Below are 23,674 nucleotides of genomic sequence, written 5' to 3' on the forward strand. Positions count from 1 at the left end.
CGTATTTGACGATTATACTAAAAAAAACATTAAAGAAGCGAAATGTTCCAATAGGCCTTTTCATGGAATCTATGACATTTCGTCGAAAGACATTTAGTCGAATGACATTTAGTCGAATGACGTTTGGTCGAAAGTACATTTGGTCGAACGGACATTTCGTCGAATGGACATTTGGTCGAAAAGGTTTAGTTGCAACAGAAAGCATATGATATTTTTTTCGAACCGACATTTCGTGGAGAGGATGGTGGTCGAATCTAAATACTCAAGGGACCATCGACTTATAGATTTATCGAGTTATAGAATACACCAACGTAAGAAATCCCAAAATCGAAGAAACAAATTTCTGTATTTCCAACACATATATGATTACTTCTGTAAGAAAACAATAATATTTTGCTGATATTATTTCACAAATAATTATTTAAAAACTTTTTGCGAAATGTTCAAAAAATCCCATATTTTTACTTACAATTTTTTTTTTGTTATTTTAATGTTTTTAAACATTTATTACAACTTGCAAGTATTTATTCACTTCAAAACAAGAATTATTCCAAGTTTCCTCGTATAAGAAGGATTTTAAAATGGATATCGAGTTATGGAGGGAAATTTTCCTCTCACGTGACATCGACTAATGGAGATATCGAGTTATAGAAATATCGACTTATGGAGAGCACGATGTATGGGAATTTGAAGGGACCGAAAAATCCATCGAGTTATAGAGTATATCGAGTTATAGAATATCGAGTTGTGGAGAGTCAACTGTAGTATGGAAATAAAATATTACATTTGGTCTGACTATCGTATAGAGTAGCATTTTGTCGCTAATACAATAGTGATTGAAATTTTATCAACAATCTCTATGCGATTAGCAAAATTTTGTTATCCAAGTTAATGGACGCTCTCCCAAAATATTAATCAACCTCTTGTGTTTCTGCAATTCAAGATAAGCTTAACTTAAATGGAAGCCATCCATTTTTTGTCATCTCAGTCAACTTGTCTTCCCTTACCCGACACATAGAATTAGCACAGTTTTCAAAGCTTCTAATACACACACTGTTATTCACCCGAAGTCATCAACACTGTCAGCGAGCTAAATATTTGCCTGTGGAATGTTCATAAGCTGGAATTCAAAATAAGCTAAATTACCATAAGCAGAATTACATACACCTAACATTCACTTCGCCGTAAAGGTTTTCCACAAAGAAAATTTTTCCGCCCGCTTTAGTTCTGATTCCCGCATTCAAAAATTATACCCACGTCCGTAAGCTGCAAGACCCGGAATTCAAAAAAAGATCCCGAGCACTCTTTCCGAATGCTTCCACCAGATGGAAATCAGCAGTTCAAGAATAATAAATAATAAAAACAATATGCTAACATCGTTGAGTAATAAAATAAAAAACTTGTTGAGCAGTTTTTTAAAGAATGATGATATTTCCAAAGAATAATCAATTCACTAGAGCTTAATATTTCAATCAATGTACAAAACAAAAACTACTTGTAAAAAGTTCATTTGAATAATTTAAAAATAAATCTACATAAAATGTCCCGTTTTTATTCAACAACAGCTGATGATTCAGATCATTCAAGAGAATACGTTATCTCACCAACATTGTTTTATCCATCTTATGAACATTTAGAAAACAATATCCAATTTTACCAAATGATCTTTCAATAAACTTCATTCGACCAAAATAAATGTTCCAAAACAATTCGACCAAATGTCCATTCGACCAAATATCCTTTCGACCAAATGTATTTTCGACCAAATGTCATTCGACCAAACGTCATTCGACCAAATGATATTCGACGAAATGTCCTAAAGCCCTTTTCATGTGACAGATCCGTCTATGCATTTGTTTACATCGGTGGAGGACCGGTGCTAACACGGGCCTGTCATTTTCATAGAAGAACTGTCAAAGTGCTTCCCGATCAGCTGATTTGAGACGTCATGTGAATAGGCCTATTGGAATTCCAAGTTTACTGTCAATGTCATTCCAATCGAGCAGGTGACTTGTCAAACACCTTTTTACACATTTTAGACTTTTTAGATTATATAAGCCATTTTACGAGACAGTCGGATGACGTTTTCTGGCGGGCCGCTCATTGTTATTGTTTTAAAAACTAGTATGATATGTGAATGGCGCTGGTAAAGTTTTTGTTGGTGATGACATTTTTATCTCTTTCTGGCTATTTTTCTACGCGGTTACATGTCTGATGTTACCAGTAAATGAAATAAATTCTTCCCTGCCTGCTGATTTTGATTTTACTGGGGAAGATTGAAAAGCTCGTTGCACGCCATTATTGAATGAGCTCCTCCCTAATGTGGCGCTAGAAGAAACGTAAATAAATGGGCCCGCCAGCAAGTTTCAAAGCTGGTAAACAAACAAAAAACATATGATTCGAAACGTCTCATAAAATGGCTTATTGTCGCACCGCCACCAAACCGGATCGCGCCAGTGAGACTCGCGACGCGCCTCAACTCGCGCGATTTTGAAATCAGTTTTTTAGTGTGGCGCTGCATTCTTACGATTTTTATGAACACAGCGCACTATTCACATATTAGCTGCGACGCACGGGGCCCAAGAAATCAATAATTATAAATAAATGTTGGTCTTGATTTCTACCGGATACATAATACACTACCGCCCATCGGCCTAACACACGGATTTTAGCATAGGGCGTACATCTCCTCGTGACTGATTGTTTTCGCGATTTGAGGAAAATCTGAAGAAAAAATTCCAAATTTCGAATAATTTTCATTTTAATTATGGATTGTTTCCGAAAACATTTTACAAAATCATGTGACGTTTGAGAATCGGAGTCAGCACATCGTTTCCGGAATAGCAAGTTTATTCCTCCACACTAAGATATATACACACTTGATTTAAATTACCGAATCTCGGCTAATTTTAACTGTTACGCCAACTACAGTGACTCAATCTCATTTTCGTACGGGGCACTGTTTTCATATCAAGTTGGTATAAATCTATTAAATGGTGCATGGACTTCGATATACTTTATCAATAATGAAGGTTATAGGTGTCATCTATTGTTTGGCAATGACAAACTGTATTCATTTGCTTAAATCTTTGGAATAATGGAAAAGTATTGAGATTGTGTCTACACGCAAAAAAATTGTGCGGTAAAAACTACCATTTTAGGGGGTTAACTTAAGCGCTCGCACCGGCAATTTTCAGCAGACCAGAAATGCGCTTGATTTTACCATGTCTGTTGTCGAAATCAGATTGTTGTAAATTATTTCTGTCAAATTTACCAGTAATGTGGTGGGATGTACCGTAAACATAGTAAATTCGTCTGAAATTCCATGGTAGTTTCAAGAATGGGCGTAGTCAGCTAAAATAGTAATTGTTACCACATATTTTTTTCCCGTGTATAATTGACCCAATTCCATATTCGTACACCTAACAAAAAAAGAAATATACAGCATTCAAAACTAATTTTAATGGACTAGATGATTACTTAAGCTCTTTGCTGTGTTGTTCAGATGCAGTAGAATACATTTGGAAAATTTAAAAGCGGACATATTTGAAACTTAAGTAAATTTAAGAAAAATACCAGTTTTCCCATGTTTTTTGCTAAAATAATCGGTAAGTCGAACAATAAATTGCATTTTTTTCAACATCACATTCTAAAGAATGATAACTGCGAGTATTGCACAAGTTTCAAAAAATTATAATCAGTTTTAGAGTAGCTAGGAGTGGATATCGACAAATTATACTTTTGAATCTTAGGTAGTATAACATTTATAACAAATCCAAAACCAAAAATTTTAGTCAATTTCTTTATGTTTGGCTCCTAAATGTATATACATAATCCATAGTTAATGTTCCTATCAAAACATTGCGTAATTATCATTTTTAATTTACATTTTACTACCAAACATGATTATAGAGATTTAAAGAATAAATATTATTGCCATAACCGCAACACAAACGTTTTTTAAAATGATGAAAACAACAGGATATATTCTATTAAATAGTATATCAATGCTCTCTGCTCATTCAAGTTATTTTGTATTTTTCTTATAAAATCAATAAATTGCAAAATAGGGTGCTATTTTGAATATAATTTGAATATTATTTCATAGATAGTTGAATATTACGACGACATCAATTATGTGGTGGTATGTACAGCGAGGTTTAGGGTACTTTATTGTAAAACGAAGTTCGTAGTTCAAATTATTTTTACAGACAAATTCAAAATCAACATTTACCTGTTGTTTAGAATGAAAATTTGGTTTACATTGATTCAAAATATCATTTAAGAAGAGTTTTGAACTTATGGCACAACAATTTTCTGAACTCAAATGAGATAAAAACTGTTTATGATTTCTGTAAACTATATATATTTCAACTAAATTTCTATCAGAGCTTACGAGTATAATCTATAGTTTGGATCCAATGACAAAAATAAACGTTATTGTTCGAATTATAGGATTTAATAGCAAAAATCATTGGAAAACTGGCATTTCTAATAACTTTACCTAAATTTCATATATGTCCACTAATAAATTGTCCAAATGTATTTCACTACATCTGAACATCATAATAAAGCATTTCAGTAATCAGCTAATAGAGCTTCTAAATTTAGTTTTGAACGTTGTGCGTATGAATTTTGGTAGGTGTACGAATATGGAATTGGGTGAATTTTAGACATCAATTCAATACTTTTCTATTAATCCAAAGATGAATGTAAATGGAAACATTTTGTGATTGGCAAACAATAAATGACACCTATTACCTTTAATGTGGATAAAGTATTTGTAGCTCAATACTTCATTTAATAGTTTTTTACTAACTTGATGTGGAAACAGTATCCTGTACGAATATGAAATTGGGCCACTGTAAATCGGTCCATGGCTGCTAGCCTCCAGTTCGATCGCCCCACACTTCCAAGATCCTGCTCCACTTTGTCAAGCCACCTTAGCTCGTTGCGCTTCTCTTCGTCTTGTACTGACCGGATTCAAGATGAACACCATTTTTGCGGGATTGTTGTCCGGCATTCTCACAACGTGCCCCGCCTATCGTTAACTTCCAGCTTTGGCGTGGTCTTGTGGAGTCCGAAGTAAGCACGACTGCCGGCAATGATACGTCTTCGAATTTCTTTGCTGCAATTGTTATTCGACGTTACCAATGATCCGAGGTAGACAAATTCGTCCACCACCTCGAACTCATCTCCGTCGATCATCAAGCGTCTGCCAATGCGAGCTGTATCGCGCTCGGTTCCTCCAGCTAGCAGATATTTCGTCTTCGACGTATTTACCTTCAATCCAACCCGTTCTGCTTCGTGTTTCAGTCTGGTATACTGTTCAGCAACCACCTGGAACGGTCTTCCGATAATGTCCACGTTGTCAGCGAAACAGATGAACTGGCTGGATTTATTGAAGGTCGTGCCCAGCATATTGAAGAAAGCCCGTTGACTTTCGGGGTGATGGTTTTCGGGGTAATGGTATTCGGGGAAATGTTATAGGATCATTTTTATGGTATGGATGGTTAGGAAGATATGGGAGATTGGATTTCCAAACTTTTTAAAATTTTGAACCGCCCTACAGTACACTACCCATCGTTTCCTTGATCAGTCTAGTCAGTTTCTCGGGAAAACCATTCTCGTCTATAATCTTCCATAGCTCTTCGCGATTGATGATATCATAGGCCGCTTTGAAATCGATGAATAGGTGGTGTATAGGGACTTGATATTCGCGACACTTTTGGAGGATCTGCCGCAACATAAAGATTTGGTCTGTTGTCGATCGGCCGGCTTGATAACTTCCCACTAATCTGCTTGCTAGCGGCGATAGACGGCGGAAGATAATCTGGGAAAGCACTTTATACGCTGCGTTAAGAATAGTAATCGCTCGATAGTTTTCACATTCTAACTTGTCACCCTTTCTGTATATTGGGTATATTACTCCCTCCTTTCACTCCTCCGGTAGCTGATCAGTATCCCAGATCCTGGCAATCAATCGATGCAGACAAGTAGCAAACCTGTTGAGGCCCATTCTAATAAGTTTCGCTTCAATACCATCCTTCCCAGCTTAAAGAAGCTAAGTTGAGTGAATAAAACAACAAGAGATTTATAACTTTGAAGAATATATTTTATTCGTTTTTTTTTTCTCAAGGATTATGATTTACATTACAGAGTACGCTTCGTCGCAATCGTGAAATTTATTGACCATACAGACCACTTACTTTTGACCACAAAACACAGAAAATCGAATCACAAAATGCCAAAACACAGACGTCTGAGATTTGAAAAAGTGAAATGCTACACATGAACCAAAGGATCGTCGGGTACCTATCAATCTTTTATAAATAACGTTACATTTTAGAGGCAAAAGAGGTCTCAAATTTTATAATATACAATGAACTTGTTAAATTTCAGTAACTCTGCAGAACAAATTCAAATACCCTCGATTAAGTAGCTTTCCATCAGTGTTATCCATGTATGAAGCATAAAAAAATTATTACCTTGGAATATGCGTATCATTCGGTCTTTTGTGCTTTTCGATCTTATTGTGTTCGACTCCGTGTTTGCGATCTCAATAGGCCAGGAGAAGTGGATGAACTTGTCATTCATTTTTCTGTCAAATCTCATACAAAATCTACTTTTTCTCTGACAGAAATTCACTCTAGGTGAACCACTTCCCCTGGCCTATGGAAGGCTAATATGTAGGTCACCTTGTTTTTCGGCCTTCTGTATATGTAGGTCTCGATCTCACCGACTTTAGATATATTGGAAAATGTTATCCAGTAGCTGTTTTCGTTTTCATCACTATTTTACGTTTATTTAACAAGTGTCTAGTTACACTGCCATTAGCAATTTACATTTGCTCTATATTTTTTAGGAATCGTTTTTTTATTACTCTTCGGGAAAATTTTACTAGAATAATCTGTCGAATGAACATTTTCAACTTCTTCCGCTGCATGATTGTGGATTTGCTGTCGGTCAGGTATTTCCTAGGAGAATCTTGTCAATAGGTAGAAGGCTTCCTATGGTACACTTGTCCAAGCATTACTCACGGACTCTTACAAATATCAGAGTAATGTCTTCACAAAAATGAGCTTCACATTTATATAATAACGTTTCTTATGTAACCTGTACAAAATCAGCATTATAATAGAATCTATATTATGTATAACTGACATCACTTAAAGTTGCAGAAGGGATTGGGGACGCAGTTTGAACAGTAAAACGGAAGGAAACGGATTCTCGTATATCTAAATGTATGTTTGAACTAAATCATTCAATAGCACAATGCGAATAAAAGTAACAGATTTAAAATATACCCCTCTTCAAGTGACAATAAACTATGGAAAAGTAGTCTTGGCAAATTAAAAATACATAGCTTTACACTTTATTTTAATAGCCATATTTGTCCTGAATCGATGACATCATATCGTTCGCTAATGTGCTTAACCGTCCAGCAACCCTGGTCACACCCTGTCGAACGCTTTCTTTGACGTCATCCAAATCTGGTCCGTTGTACTGCAAGTTCGGCCCTCGACCTTATTGGGAGAAAGAGAAGTCAAATGTTAAATTACAGATGAGGGGTTTGATATACGCACTAGATACGATTATGAACGATTTCGACACTCAGTGAGTACTATTTACTCAAAATCGATTAAATATAGATTAACCGTAACCCGGGGTAACATTGATCAGTTTTTTTATATTTCTCGAAAACTTATTCAAATAGTCTCAAGTTAGAAAAGTGCACTAACTTACTTTATCGATCCTACGTGTTTTGCAGACGTAATTCCACACGTTCCGCTCAAACCCAACTAGATTTTTCACTTTTAGAACGTTTAATTCCGGAATTACAAAACGGCGTAAGTAAGAACTTCAACTTTCGCAACCCAACCGCTACTTTCACCGCTCCATTGTATGGAGAGACAAAGTGACTTAACCACGAATCAAAACAAAACACTACTTGAGCCGATTTTACACTGGTAGAAAAACGTCGAAAGTAACTGAATGAAACGGCTTATCATTTTGTTATATTTTTTGTGGGAAATAATAGAAACTGCCTAGTTTTTGAACGCGAGCTAATTGTATGCAAAATTTAAGCGATGTACACGGCGAAAAAATGTTAAAAAGGTGATTCATTTTAAAACAGTTTTAGAAGACAGGTTGTGATTCTTCCTAATTAATTTTCTCAAAACCGTATGAAAGTTACTTACGTATATTTGAAAAAGTAATCGAGATTTCTTAAAAAATACACTTAAGGCCAAAAGTACCTTCAAATGCATCTGATATTTATGCATATCAGCATAATAAAATCAGATACAATTTATTACGAAATAACAAGAATTATTAAAAATTCAAAATATGGCTGTTTTTGATGAAATTTGTTTGTGCCAAATGACTATTATGCCAAATGACCTTTATACCAAAGGGCGTGATGCCAAATGACTTATACCAAATGGCTTTAGGCCAAATTACCCAGACCCACTTAAAAAGACCTCTGATAATTTGTTTTTTTGTAAATCAACTCGGAGAGCTTTAGTTTGAAAAATTCTTCGAAAAATCTCGATTCAAATTTAAGGGGATTTCTATTTGGAACTCAGAAATTTTCTGATCTAAATTCAGGGAATTTCTATTCGACGAATTACTGTACAAAATTCGAAGAAATTCTGTTCGACATTCTGAGAAGTTATTTAGAAATTTTTATTTTTTTTTTTTTTTTTTTGAAATCCGCAGAATGTCGTATAGTGAAATTTTCAGAGAATTTTCATCCCAAATTCAAGGAAATTTGTTCAAAATTTATCTGCCCAACAATAAACAAAATCGCTTCCCAAAGTCTAGAGAATTTCAGGCTGCTCAAAATTCGGATATCTTCACTTTAAAATTCAAAGAATATCTGTTCGAACTTCGGAGAATTCCTATTCAAAACACAGGGTACTTCTGTTCCAAATTCATTCGATTGTAAGTATATCGTACTCAATCGTGTGTAACTTTTTCTTCATATCAAAACCTACCTCCACTTCCACTGGGGCTACCATGACCGAAATAATCCGCCGAGGAAATACTGTTGGAACCCTGGAATTTGGCCAAATTTGCTGATCGTTCGTACGACGAAGATTCATCGCCGAAAAACTGCTGCGACGAAATGCCCTTTGCTGTGCCGAATTTCTTCTGTGCCACATCGGTTGATTCGTAGTCGTTGCTAGCGGCGCTTGACGCCGGCTTCTTGTTAGTGTTCCTGCTGTACGTGGGTTGATCTGAAATGGAAAATTGGTTATTCAATTCATTCGGCAGCTTAATTTGGGAATGAAATGATGTATAATTATCATTGCAGCAAACATTTTTTTCTAGCAAAGTAAATCAATAACTGGAACGGTAAATGTTTGGGTACCTCGCGCACCTGCAGGAATAAAAAATACCCCTTTGTGTGGTACTTAACCTCTTGCCCAACAACTTCTATCCCTACCTCCTCGCGGTACTGGCCGGGGTACAAGTAACCTTAGGGAAGATCATGTAACCAACCCCGGTGGGAACTCTGGTCGTATGCTGACAGGGAAGCGGGGGGATTGCTTTTGCTTCTACATGTTCTACATGTTAGGCTCACAACAGCGTCTGTTCCCCATGTCTGGGGCGGCTGATCATCAACCGAGTGCCAGCATAATAAGCGTGCACAGCCCTCACTCCGGAAGCGCTGATGATGATAAAGATGCTTTTTACGTGCAGCTTGAACGCGAGTACGACAGCTGCCCATACCACGACGTCAAAATCATCATAGGAGATCTAAACGCTCAGGTTGGCCAGGAGGAGGAGTTCAGACCGACTATTGGAAAGTTCAGCGCCCACTGGCTGATTTCGCAGCCTCCAAGAATATGGCCATTAGTCTGAGACACGTTCATATGAAAAATTTAGATTCTCGCTCCAGTCCACTTTTTGGATTGCATTTAGGTCCCATAATAACTGTTCAAAATTTCAGCTCGATCGGAGAAACTATATTTTAGCGCCAACCGTTCAAAGTTTGTATGGGATTTACTATGGGAAAACTTACTTTTACAAAGAAAAATCGCCAGAGATCGCCCATTGTCCTCTATAAAAACTCAGATCTCGATAGGTATTTCTACGACGAACAACATTGCCGAAGACTGCAAAGCAATCCGATGCTTGTGAAAAAAGTTATTAAGCATATACTATTCGGAAATTTTGCCCAATTTTGTTATTATTGTTATTCCTTTACGTGTTAATCAACGTCGCATTACCAATAGGTTTTCATTGAATAACTTTTTTCACAAGTGTCGGATTGTTTCGCGGTCTTTGGCAATATTCTTCATCGAGATCCGTGTTCAGAATATTTATAGAGGACAATGGGTGACCTCTGGCGATTTTTCTTTGTAAAAGTAAGTTTTACCATAGTAAATCCCATACAAAATTTGAACGGCTGGCGCTAAAATATAGTTTCTCCAATCGAGCTGAAATTTTGCACAGTTGTTATGGGACCTAAATGCAATCCAAAAAGTGGACTGGAGCGAGAATCTAAATTTTTTCCCACACTAATGTCGATGACATACGACCATCTGTATAGATAACTTTCATCCTTCTTGAATATACTTACCACTAATGCTCGTATTTTTCGCACTGGATGCCGGCGAGAACATCGTCTGAATGCTATGCTTGGTGTCAAACGGTTCAATGGTTTCGAAGCCCATCAACGTAGCGTCACTGTAGTCCTTCATGGACGTTGAATTTTTGTTGCCGTTGCTACTGCTGCCACTGCCACTGCCATACATGGACGTGCCGTAGTCATCGAAAAAATCATTGTTGGACTCGAAGGCCTTTGACAGCGAGGATCCACTCTTGCTACTCGAATCCTGGGTGAGTGTCTTCATGTCCGAAATGGCGGAATGTGACACTCCGCTACGGGAACCAATTCCCATACCGAGTCGCTCTATCTGTTTGGCCTTATTCGGGTCGGTTGCTTTAAGCTTCTCTTCTTCTTTATGCTGTTTGATAGATAGGTCCTGGTATGCCAGGCGAACGCTTGCAAGAGCCTGAGCCTGTTCCTCTTCACTGACCGGCTTCTCTTGCACCGCTGGGGTCATCTTGAGCTTATCGGCTAGATTGGCTTTCTCTTCGATTTCGGCAAAGTTTGTCTTCACACGTGTCGCCCCAAGACCACCTTTCTTTCCACCCAGGCCTGCCTTTTTAGGCTGAATTTTCCTTACTCCAATTGTCGACTTTGGAGGCTCCACAGGAACCGTAGAATTCAGAAAATCAACGCTCGGACCCTGCAAATTCCCAGCACTGTCGGATGCTGTGTTGCTCAAAGAGGCAAGTTTTGGAATCTGCAAAAGCAAAACAAAAAGATTACGCAAAATGTTAAAATGAAACAGCAAATTGACTTTAGTAAGTTGGTTTAGTAGGTATATAATAGCAACAATTCAATTCCACAAGATAAATGGTACTTACGTCGTCCTGGAGAGCTTCCTGTTGGTTGTTGTTGTGGCTGTCCGTAGTGGCTTCAAAGTTAGCACAATCGGCGAAAAAGTCGACCTCTTCCTGCTTGTGGCTTTCGGCGTGATGTTCGTGCGGATGATCAATGTGGAGCTGAATTTGTTGCCAAGGTTGAGTAAATGTGAATGCAAACCAAACGAATTAAAAAAAAAACACGGGATAATGCGATTGGATATTAATTCACGACCTTCAGTAGGTAAATAACAAGGTAGACGTCATTTGTGCGGTTTTCCAGAAAACAGACAATTATGAATAAATTTTCACATTGGTGACAGTCTTGATGTCTGATGAAAGCTTTTGTGTCGATATTATTTTCTTCGTCCGTAGAGACTTTTGAACACTGCTTCCATTAATTAGAAATATTGTGGTATGTTAATATTTTGATTAGGTATTCATCAAATATCTTCTCACAATTAAAATGTGATAGACACTGGCTGATTTAGCACACTCATGATTCGGTCACTGTGGCCACCGAAAACCTGCTACATCTAAGTCCCTTTAGAGACTTTTATTTTGACGACCTGTAATTTCGTAACCAAACAAGTAATTGGGACGATCATATAATGGTATTCATGTGGCCTATTAATACATTACTACTCAAATAATAGTTCATATAGGCTTCTAAATCTTTAAGATTGGATGCTTTTGCTAAAATGGTGATTGGGCGGTTATTCTGCTCCTTTTTGACCACCGTAATAACCACCGGAAAATCCGTATCATAGGATCACTAATGTTCAGCACCAAAACTAGTGATGCGATGGCTCAATCTTCAATATTTTAAACACGTGTGACTCTTCTAGTTCAATTATAGATGAAAGACCACTCTCTTTTTGACCACCGAAATAACCCAGGAATGACGTCCGGAGAAACATGTATAGTTGTTTTGTACCAAAACAAGGCATTCGGAGGCTCAATTTTTCTGGTTTTCTCACAAAATAATGAGTTGATGACCAGTCTAAACTTTTTGGCCACCGAAGTAATCCAGGGATGAGTACATGAGTAATCCAGGGAACCTCGTATTGTGGAACACTTTGGTTTTTGTAACAAAACCAGGCATTCGACGGCTAGTTTTTCTTCCATTAAGAGCGTTAAAAAGTAGGGGGAGATCCCCCAGTACCGGACACTTAAGCCACTAAATTCGTAATTCGTAAAATATTGGTTTTATGTGCTCGTGTTACTCATTTATGATAAATATTATCATTTTTATAGTGTACAAAAATAAATTTGAAAATATAAATATGAATTTTGACATTGCATTTTGATTATGTATTATAGCACCAAATTAATCGATCTTGAAAGATGGCACCCAATACCGGACACGATCTGGAAATGCCTCGAATTCTGTAAATTTGAACATCATTGAACGTGTTTACTATATATAATAGCCAATTCAATGCATTTGCAACATTTACAAGAACAATTTGAGTATTTCTTAGTTAGCAAGATGTACATAAAAAACATCTTTCTTATATGATGAAAAATAGCACATTTTACGATGTTGTTCTGAATGTTCATTTTCCTTATTTTTATTGCATCTTTGATACCATGATCGACGGAATCCATGAAAAATAAATGTATTTTGAGACACTGGTGCAATAATTACAAAGATATCATATAACAAATCAGGCTGTCCGAAACTGGGGGACAGGAGGTGCTTAACCAAAATTGTAGTTTGTCCATATTTAGTCCAATTATGGCACAAAATACATTCATACTATCAAAATAGGATTATGTTCGAATATGCTTGCGTGATCCAAAGTATTTTTTCATATTCAAAATAATTACTACATAGGCACAAAATTAGGGCAACACGTAAATTTTTTTGAAATTTTCAAACTTTTGTACTTTTTTAAGAAGGCATGTATAATTCAAGGATGTGTTGTTCTACGCATACATTAGTCTCCATAATAGCTTCCTTTACTACTAATACACCATCTTGATTGGACCATGATTTCTCAATGTTTCGACTTTGTCCGGTATTGGGTGCTGTCCGGTTCTGGGGGATCTCCCCCTATCAAATTGCTGGATTATTCCAATCAAAAGTTTTTTTTTATTTGAATTTTGAAATGATTTAAAAAAGATCTGAAGTATATATTAACTAGGTGTATTTGAAATTCAACAGGAAACCTGAATTTTCAATAAGTTTATATCTTGCAAAGACAATTCATTTTAATGCATTTTTTTTTTGTATATGGTAGCAATTGTACTTTTTTTGTGTGTTGTATTCAGTTGGAGTTGCCTGACAGCTTAACTTGTCAAGGCTTAACCCTCGGTCAGGCTTTTGCCAAGTTTCCCCTCTACTAGGACCAATACTCAGACGGACTAGGCTATGGTGCCCACATGAACACTGTTTTTTTATTAGTATTGTGACGTGATAGTTTTTTTTAAAATACCCATACATGTATTCCCTTGCTTCTGAGAAAAGGAAGCATTGTGAAAATCAGCAGCTCCATCAGAAATTTTTAGTAGTGTAGTAGTGTCATTACTAATACTGTCTATTCGAAATGGTTTTCAATAATTTGTCATTTAAGTGCTATTCTGATTACTCCTGTATTTTACGTAAGATTAGTTTTAAATGTCAATTGTCGTCAAGTCTTAACAAAATTAAGCTGTTTAGTAGTAGTTCTAGTCAATTTCAGGTCCTTACGTTCATATATCCTTAAAGAAAAAAGTCACTTTCCTTGTCTGTTCAACAATTTCTCGAAACTAGCAAGTGTACCCTAATGATCGATCTCAGCGCCTTACTTTCCATAGTCATTTTATAGTGAAAATTTAAGAGTAAAGTTACCTTAGGCTTCTATTACAGTCTCCTACAAGATTCACTTTTCGGTGGCAAATGCAATGCTTAACAACGCCTACTTTCTACTACTAATTTTGCGAAAATGAAGCTGGAATCAGATTTATACCGTTGTTACAAAAGAGGTATTTCTTATTATGGCAATGTAAAAACCATATTAAAATAAGATTGTCGCCACTTATTTCTACTCAGTGAATCTACTAGTAGTTTTCCTCAGAGTAATATTCCCTACGTCGAATATGATAACGATGTGTCTAGCTAGCTAATAGTAAAAGTGGCTACGGATCATTCAGGTTAGCAAAAGGCAAACTGATCGTCACCAATAGCACTGCAAAAAAAAATTTTTGGATGGATCAGGGACGCGTTTATATGGGTCTTGAAGTGCAAGAAAAGTATAGAAAGAGGCCGTTTTCAAATGATTTGCAGCACCCCTGGATTATTTTTTTGATAAAGTTTGAAAATTTGGAATTTTTAATCACAAAAAGTGTAATAAGCAAAATATCAATATCTTTTTAAATTCAATTATACAACCATTGAATTTGTCAAATCATTTTTTTTTTTTTAATTTCTTTATTAGTATCATTCCAAACATTACATTCATTTCTTATATCAAGGTGTTCTGTGTTATTTGACAACACTATCATCCTAATTTGGTAAAACAAATTTAAGATTTAATTAACATTTTGTTAACAACATATTACATTTCATTTGCCGTAGCAGTTCAGTTATTTTTTACAGGTGAGTTGATGTCACCTGCTTATAAGAGAAAAAAAAATGTTTTTAATATACTTAACCTAACTTAACCTAAACATATAACGCATTAATCGTGGCAATAGAAGATTGTAACGATTTTTGCCTGAAATTATTAATGATTGTATTTGACATTTGTTCCAATGTTTCAACATTGGATATTCTATGTAACTCATTGGTACTATACCAGGGAGGAAGCCTCAGAATCATTTTCAAAATTTTATTTTGAATTCTCTGCAGAGCTTTCTTCCTGGTATTACAACAGCTAGTCCATATTGGTACAGCATACAACATGGCTGGCCTGAAAATTTGTTTGAATATCAAAAGCTTGTTCTTAAGACAAAGTTTTGATTTTCTATTAATAAGGGGATAGAGACATTTTACATATTTATTACATTTGGCTTGAATGCCCTCAATGTGATTTTTGAAAGTTAAATTCTTATCTAGCATGAGCCCTAGATACTTAACTTCATCTGACCAATTTATTGGAACCCCTCTCATCGTGACAACATGTCTACTTGAAGGTTTCAAATAAAGAGCTTTTGGTTTATGTGGGAATATTATTAGTTGAGTTTTGGAAGCATTAGGAGAAATCTTCCATTTTTGCAAGTATGAAGAAAAAATATCCAAACTTTTTTGCAATCGACTACAGATGACACGCAGGCTTCGTCCTTTGGCGGAGAGGCCTGTGTCATCCGCAAACAAAGATTTTTGACATCCCTGAGGTAGCTCAGGTAAGTCAGATGTGAAAATATTGTATAATATTGGTCCCAAAATGCTGCCTTGAGGAACACCAGCTCTTACAGGAAGTCTTTCAGATCTGGAGTTTTGATAATTAACCTGAAGTGTACGATTTGATAGATAACTTTGAATTATTCTAACAATGTATGTTGGAAAATTAAAGTTTTTTAATTTTACAATCAAACCTTCATGCCAAACACTGTCGAATGCTTTTTCTATGTCTAGAAGAGCAAGACCAGTAGAATAGCCTTCAGATTTGTTGGAACGGATCAAATTTGTTACACGTAAAAGTTGATGAGTGGTCGAATGTCCATGGCGGAATCCGAACTGTTCATTGGCAAAAATTGAATTTACGTTGATGTGGGCCATCATTCTGTTCAAAATAACCTTTTCAAAAAGTTTACTGATGGAGGAAAGCAAACTGATTGGACGATAGCTAGAAGCTTCTGCAGGATTTTTGTCTGGTTTTAAAATTGGAACAACCTTAGCATTTTTCCATTTGTCAGGAAAATATGCTAATTGAAAACATTTGTTAAATATATCAACTAAAAATGATAAGCTACTTTCTGGAAGTTTCTTGATGAGGATGTAGAAAATTCCATCATCGCCAGGAGCTTTCATGTTTTTGAATTTTTTAATAATAGTTCTCACTTCTTCCAAATCAGTCTCCCAGGCATTTTCGAAAACGTTCTCTTGATTGAGAATATTTTCGAACTCCTGAGTAACTTGATTTTCAATTGGACTAGTAAGTCCTAAATTAAAATTGTGCGCACTTTCAAACTGCATAGCAAGTTTTTGAGCTTTTTCGCAATTAGTTAGTAATAATTTGTTTTCCTCTTTCAATGCCGGTATTGGCTTCAGAGGTTTTTTCAAGATTTTCGATAATTTCCAAAAGGGCTTAGAGCCAGGGTCCAATTGAGATATTTTATTTTCAAAATTTTTGTTTCTTAATTGAGCAAAACGTTTCTTGATTTCTTTCTGCAAATCCTGCCATATAATTTTCATAGCAGGATCGCGAGTGCGTTGAAATTGCCTTCTCCTCACGTTTTTAAGACGGATCAAGAGTTTAAGATCATCGTCTATAATCACGAATTCAAATTTTACTTCACATTTTGGAATTGCAATGCTCCGGGCTTCAACAATGGAATTTGTTAAAGTTTCAAGAGCATTGTCAATATCAAGTTTAGTTTCTAAAGAAATGTTAACATCAAGATTGGAGTCAACATACGTTTTATATATATTCCAGTCGGCTCGTAAATAATTGAAAGTGGAGCTGATAGGATTGAGAATCGCTTCTTGAGATATTTGAAATGTAACAGGGACATGATCAGAATCAAAATCAGCATGAGTAATCAGTTGGCTACAAAGATGACTAGAGTCGGTTAAGACCAAATCAATCGTAGATGGATTTCTAGAAGAGGAAAAACATGTGGGGCTATCAGGGTATTGAATTGAGAAATATCCTGAAGAGCACTCATCAAATAAAATTCTGCCGTTGGAATTACTTTGAGAATTATTCCATGATCGATGTTTGGCATTAAAGTCACCAATGACAAAAAATTTTGACTTATTGCGAGTCAATTTACGCAAGTCAGTTTGGAGCAAATTAACTTGCTGCCCAGAGCATTGAAAAGGCAAATAGGCAGCTATGAAAGTATATTTACCAAACTGTGTTTCAACAGAAACACCTAAAGTTTCAAAAACTTTAGTTTCAAATGATGAAAACAGTTGATGTTTTATACGCCTATGAATGATGATTGCAACTCCCCCACATGCCCCATCAAGTCGATCATTACGATAAACAAAAAAGTTAGGATCTCTTTTGAGTTTAGATCCAGGTTTTAAATACGTTTCGGTAATAACTGCTATATGCACGTTATTAACCGTAAGAAAATTAAATAGCTCGTCCTCTTTACCATTCAGAGAACGAGAATTCCAATTTAAAATATTTAAATTATTATTTGGATCCATTAGAAAAACGTAATCCAATAACAATTTGATTTGTAAATTTTACACCTACTTGGACTGCTTCAGTCATAGTGGTGGCTTTGAACATTGCATCAATCATTAGATTCAATTGTTCAGTTAGAAAATTAAAATCAGAGGCAGACATGTCATGTGATTTCCCATTGGAATTTCCGGTAGACGAAGAAGCGGAGTTACCTGTGGCGGTAGGGTTTTTTCCATTTGATTTGAAACAAGTAGAATGGGTACCCATGGATCGAACAGGGGAGGAGTTCGAATTTCCTGCTACGATATCGGCAAAGGATTTACCGTGGGTAGATACATTCGAAATAGAAAGATTCGAACGGCTACCCGACGGAATGAAATTAGTTTGTGAATGAGCATGATTATGATCTTCCTGATGGGTATGATTCATGATCAAGCGATCGTTAACTGAAAAATGAGCATTGTTCGATACTCTACCAGGCAAATTCCGGAAACGACCGTTATCGTAACGGATATTATCTTTCATCTGCCTGGCACGAGCCTCAATGACCTTTTTGCGTGAAGGACAATTCCAAAAATTGGACTTATGGTTAGCCCCGCAATTACAACATATGAATTTGGTGGTATCTTCCTTCACTGGACAGACGTCTTTGGCGTGAGAAGAACCTCCGCAAATCATGCATTTAGCATCCATGCGACAATTTTTTGTACCATGACCCCACTTTTGGCACCGACGGCACTGAGTGGGGTTCTGGTAATTTCCTCCAGGTTTCTGGAAATGTTCCCATGTCACACGGACATCAAACAAAAGTTTTGCTTTTTCTAAAGCTTTAATATTATTTAGTTCTTTTTTGTTAAAGTGAACTAAATAAAATTCTTGAGAAAGCCCTTTCCGAACAATGCCAGATTGGGTTCTCTTTTTCATAATGATTACTTGGACTGGGGAAAATCCAAGTAAATCATTTATTCCATTTTTGATCTCTTCAGGTGATTTATAGTCACTTGAGAGACCTTTCAAGACAACTTTGAACAAACGTTCAGTTTTGTCGTCATAAGTAAAAAATTTGTGCTTCTTCTCTTCAAGATGTTTGAGAAGAAGCTCACGATCTTTAAGAGTTTCCGGCAAAACGCGACAGTCTCCTTTCTTTGCGATTTGGAAGGAAACCTTGATTCCCCTAATGGAGTTCAAGATCTCCTGCCTAAATCCCCCAAATTCGGAACAACTGACCACGATAGGCGGCACTCTTTGCTTCCTCACTTGAATCAAAGAGCCTGGGCTAGAGGCTGCTTCGATTCGATGTTCGGAAAATTTGTCTAGAGCATCGAACTGATTGCTCATTTCGATACAATTATTCATTTCACCCTTGGAAGAAACTTCGCATTCCGGGGAAGCGTCCTTTCTTCCATTCTTGCCACGTGTAGTGACAGTTTTAGTTTTAGTGAATTCAGAGATTCACCCTTCCTTTTGTTTGTTGTTGATACCATGTTTAATTAATAAACGAAAGAAGACGTGACCTTCGAAAGGTTTTTTCCCTAGACGGTGTCCAAGAAGGATTACCACCGCTAGCTTTCGCCAACGGGTCCAACGAAAAATCGAAGGCACGGGTCCAAACAAGGATCGTAAAGGGATCAATAGTAGAAAAAATAGTACTGAAAAGTACTGTTTTAGTAGCACTGAAAAGTACCGTTTTTAATTTTAGCACTGAAAAGTACTGTTTTTGTAGCACTGAAAAGTACTGTTTTATTGCTTTAGGTAGTTTTTAAGAAAACTTCCAAGAGCAGAGAGAATTCGTGTACGCACAGCACGAAGATACGATGCGCACTGATGTCAAATCAATATTTTTTAGCACTGGATGGCTTCAGGGAAACGTGCACCATTTCAGAAGAATATTGGCATCTATTTTGTATATGAATTTGGAATGTTAACGATCATCAAGCAAGTACGTGAGGATGTGCACCATATAAATACTAGTTTTTTCTGTTTCACACATCTGGTTCATTATATAATAATTATTATAGGTTCAAGAAGAAGCTTGATTAGGATTTGATTTTTTGCTCCATTAGGTAAAGCAATGAGCAATGGAATCCAGTAACATTTGATTTCAACAAGGATACGACGACTACGGAAAATTTATGTGTCTGTTATATTTATATGGGCTGGATGGTCTAATAAACTCTCAGCAGAAATACAAAATTGATATAGGTTGGACACTGACATGTAAGTGGTCTTAGCTGGTTTATCAGGAGACGATGTCTGTAAAAAATGTGATAACATTGTTATTTGCGATTTCTAAATATTTCGATAGGTTCTAATTAAAAATAGTTCACTTATCGTGAGATTAATTTTCATCAGAATATCCCTACAAAAATTACAGAATAACAGAAAATAGCAATAAATAATTTAGTAATCAACATTATCACATTTTTTTTTTTGCGAAAGCCGCTCAGGCAGGCATGAGCTCTTTATGATTCAGTGTCCAACCTAATTTTGTATTACCGCTAAGAGTTTATTGACCAACTAGCCCATATAAATATAACAGACACATAAATTTTCCGTAGTCGTCGTATCCTTGTTGAAATCAAATGTTACTGAATTGCATTGCTCATTGCTTTATCTAATGGAGCAAAGAATAAAATCCTAATCAATCTTCTTCTTGAACCTATAATAATTATTATATAATGAACCAGATGTGTGAAATAGAAAAAAAAGTAGTATTTATATGGTGCACGTCCTCACGTACTTGCTTAATGATCGTTAACATTCCAAATTCATATACAAAATAGATGCCAATATTCTTCTGAAATGGTGCACGTTTTCCTGAAGTCATGCAGTGCTAAAAAATATTGATTTGACAAATTCAATGGTTGTATAATTGAATTTAAAAAAATATTGATATTTTGCTTATTACACTTTTTGTGATTAAAAATGCCAAATTTTCAAGCTTTATCAAAAAATAATCCAGAGGTGCTGCAAATCATTTGAAAACGGCCTCTTTCTATACTTTTCTTGCACTTCTTGTTTGCTGCATTGCGTTCCTAGTGAAACGGTTTGGAATCAACTTCTAAGATTACACTCAAACTTCAAAAGCACAAATCTCGCGAAAAAAGCATCCAACAACAGTGCACTTTTTATTTTGGCTTTTTGCACTAGCAGAAAGCTCAAATTAAGAAGATCAGTAACGTTTGCCATCTAATTCTCCAGATTAGTGCCTTTGAAAACGTGAGTAGAGGCACAAGTCGGCCATTGTGGCGGCCATCTTTGAATTTCAAGATGTTTCACCTTATAAAATGATTATAAAATTAAGCCAAACCTCAAATTTTTAAGAGCATGCAGTGCTGCCCAACGTACGACACGCGGGCCGCATCCGGCCCACGAAGCGTATGAAGACTTAATAATTCAAAGTTAGATAGTTAGTTAGATAATCTGCACACCTGAAAAAGTGGCGCAACCAAGGGGGGGGGGGGGGTGGTTTAGGGATCAAATCCCCCCAAATCCGAGGTTTGGCTGCGGTGCATAATTTTCTCACTTTTACTGGTAAATATACTGCACACTTTGAATTAAGTGTTTTTTAAACGTAAATGTAGATATACTGACAGTTCATTGATGTAACATTAGAGGCTTCAACAATCTTTTAGTGGGCGCAGCATTCAGGTTATCGGCAATAATAAACAAGGAAATAAATCGATGACCCTTATAAAAAATCTATGTCGAAATATTTGTCCCAACGTTTTCTACTGCAACTTAATGCGCTGAAAGATCATTCTCGTCGTTGAAACACTTGTAAATTATTTAAAGAACAAAATTTGCGAAAAGTGATTGAACACTATCACTCTAATGTATTTGCATCCACATATATCTATAAATAAAAAAAAACAGTTTTGGATGATCTTTTGAACAAATTACAATGGATAAAGATTTGAATCGTTATCAGCATATTTAAATTTCGTATGAACTTGAAATGTAAAACCTACGCTAATCTCTTAAAAGAATAAAACATCCCGTGGAAAACGAAGCTTCTTTCTCCACCACAGACGTATTTAAGAACATTTTAGAAAATTACACCAGATTCCTTGGTGTAAGTTCATACAAAAAGCATACCTCGAGCGAATGAGAGAAACTAAATTTTTTAAATGTTTAAGTGCATTGTATGCATTTTACTCTGTCAGTTTTGTCGTTTTCGTTTTTAGGAACTGGGTCGGTGATCAAACGTCAAGCAAATTGTAATTCGGTCAAATGTATGAAACGACATCTGACAAATTGCAGTAGGTTTATAGCGGATTTCAGCGTTAAATAGGAGTCAGTCAGTATTTAACTTTAAAGCTTGGTTATATCTAAAATAGTATTCAAGAACATCTTTTGAAAAACAAGATATAGTTATGTATATAACAAGCTTTAAATAACGTAAAATCTTGTCACACCATAGTATTTAGGAGTTCTAAATTAGAACTACATTTTTAAAGGCGAAATTTTTCATCATATCATATAGCATGTTGAGAAGTTTTTGTAATTGTAATTGTAATTGTATTTATTAATCTTACGATAACCAGCTTTAACATTTTTATCGGGTCAAGGAAGTCACAAAATGAAAACTACTTATTTTGTGAACAGAGGATACCAATTGAGATAAACTGAATGCAGTCCGTCAAGAATTGCCGAAATGGCAGCAATTTGATATTTTGTTTCATTTGTTGGGCGGATAGGGGTTAAATTATAGATACAAATCAACGCGATGAATGGACAATCGCAATTATGGTTAATAACTTTGACGCAAGCATTTGCAAGCTCTCAACAGAAAAATCATTCACATTTAGTGTCCTGAATTCCGTCGTAAATCAATACTTACCGTCGTCCCGTGAAGCTGCAGCGACTGTTTCGCCAAATGAGTCAACTTGTCCTTATACAGCTGCGCAGCCCGTGAATTGTACTTTTGCTGGGCATCGGTTGTGTTGCAGTTATGCTGCCGGAAGAACTGAGCCTGTAATTATCGGAAAGTAAGGAAAAAATAAGTCCACGTCATTGCAATACCTATAGTGATATGAAACCAATGGAAGAACACCACAACTTACCGCTTTGGCATTGCCTCCGACTTGCATCTGGCGAATCTGCATCCATGTCCAGTTGGTGTCCAGATTGGTGGACCGCACGAAGGTCAAGTGCACTCCCAAACTCCGATGCACTGCCGAGCAATCGATGCAAATAAAAACCCCATACGTCACCGATGACCAGGTGGGATTCTTCGCTCCACAATCGAAACAACTCTACAACAATAAAAAAAAATCGGAGATAATTTTGCATTCCCTAGCTTCTAGTAAATGGCACACCGATCAAGGTTGTGACCCCATATTCAATGAACTATCCAAGGCTACCCACCTTATTAGTTGGTATCGAGCGTAATCTGTTGAAAATTGCATCGATGTCAGATTTTGCTGGTGCTCCTGCCATCACTCGAAATTCTCTGGAGTTGTTCCCTTTTTGTCACGAATCAAGGTTGTAAAACTTTTGGGTTTTCTACCAAACGGCGTTGAACATTCATGCACCAAAGCACTAAACTTAACTCTTGTGATTCCAGGGCACCGAACCAACGCCTCGAACGATAGTTTTACAAAGTTTTCTGGCGACAAAATTGGAAAATATCGCAGGAAAATGTTTTCGACTGAATCGCCACTGTGTCTTGATTTTCTTCCTCTCTCGACTTCGCGCAACACGAAAATGACAGTAGCTTGACAGCCTGACGTGACACTTTGTGACGTCGTCAGCGAGCTGAAGTGATCGGCGATTTTGGGCCACAGATGGGAATACAGATAAATAAATAAATAGCATCGTTAGATTCCCGCATAGGAAAAAACAACTTGTCTTACATTAGAAACAGTAAACCTCTTGTTTCTGAAAAGGTTAATGTATCACAGACAGTTGTTTTTTTTGTTCAACTATACGCAATCAAAAGT

At 36.3% G+C, this 23,674-nt stretch overlaps 1 protein-coding gene across 2 annotated transcripts; it reads right to left on the reverse strand.

The window, feature by feature from the left end:
* Positions 1 to 6,460: 6,460 nt before the first annotated feature.
* LOC5563919 (ADP-ribosylation factor GTPase-activating protein 2) lies at positions 6,461 to 23,447 on the reverse strand. Of its 2 annotated transcripts, XM_021842793.1 has the most exons (7): positions 23,100 to 23,446; positions 22,796 to 22,987; positions 22,573 to 22,704; positions 11,446 to 11,583; positions 10,592 to 11,321; positions 9,000 to 9,242; positions 6,461 to 7,526 (listed from the first exon to the last, which is right to left on the reverse strand). In XM_021842793.1, exons 1-7 carry the CDS (start codon positions 23,169 to 23,171, stop codon positions 7,381 to 7,383), a joined length of 1,653 nt encoding a protein of 550 aa, XP_021698485.1. In that variant the 5' UTR covers positions 23,172 to 23,446; the 3' UTR covers positions 6,461 to 7,380. The 2 variants fall into 2 exon arrangements, with proteins under 2 accessions (XP_021698485.1, XP_021698486.1); XM_021842794.1 differs by lacking the exon at positions 11,446 to 11,583 and having other exon boundaries at positions 23,100 to 23,447.
* Positions 23,448 to 23,674: the final 227 nt, after the last annotated feature.

This window comes from Aedes aegypti, chromosome 2 (assembly GCF_002204515.2).
Source record: "Aedes aegypti strain LVP_AGWG chromosome 2, AaegL5.0 Primary Assembly, whole genome shotgun sequence".
NCBI lineage: Eukaryota > Metazoa > Arthropoda > Insecta > Diptera > Culicidae > Aedes > Aedes aegypti.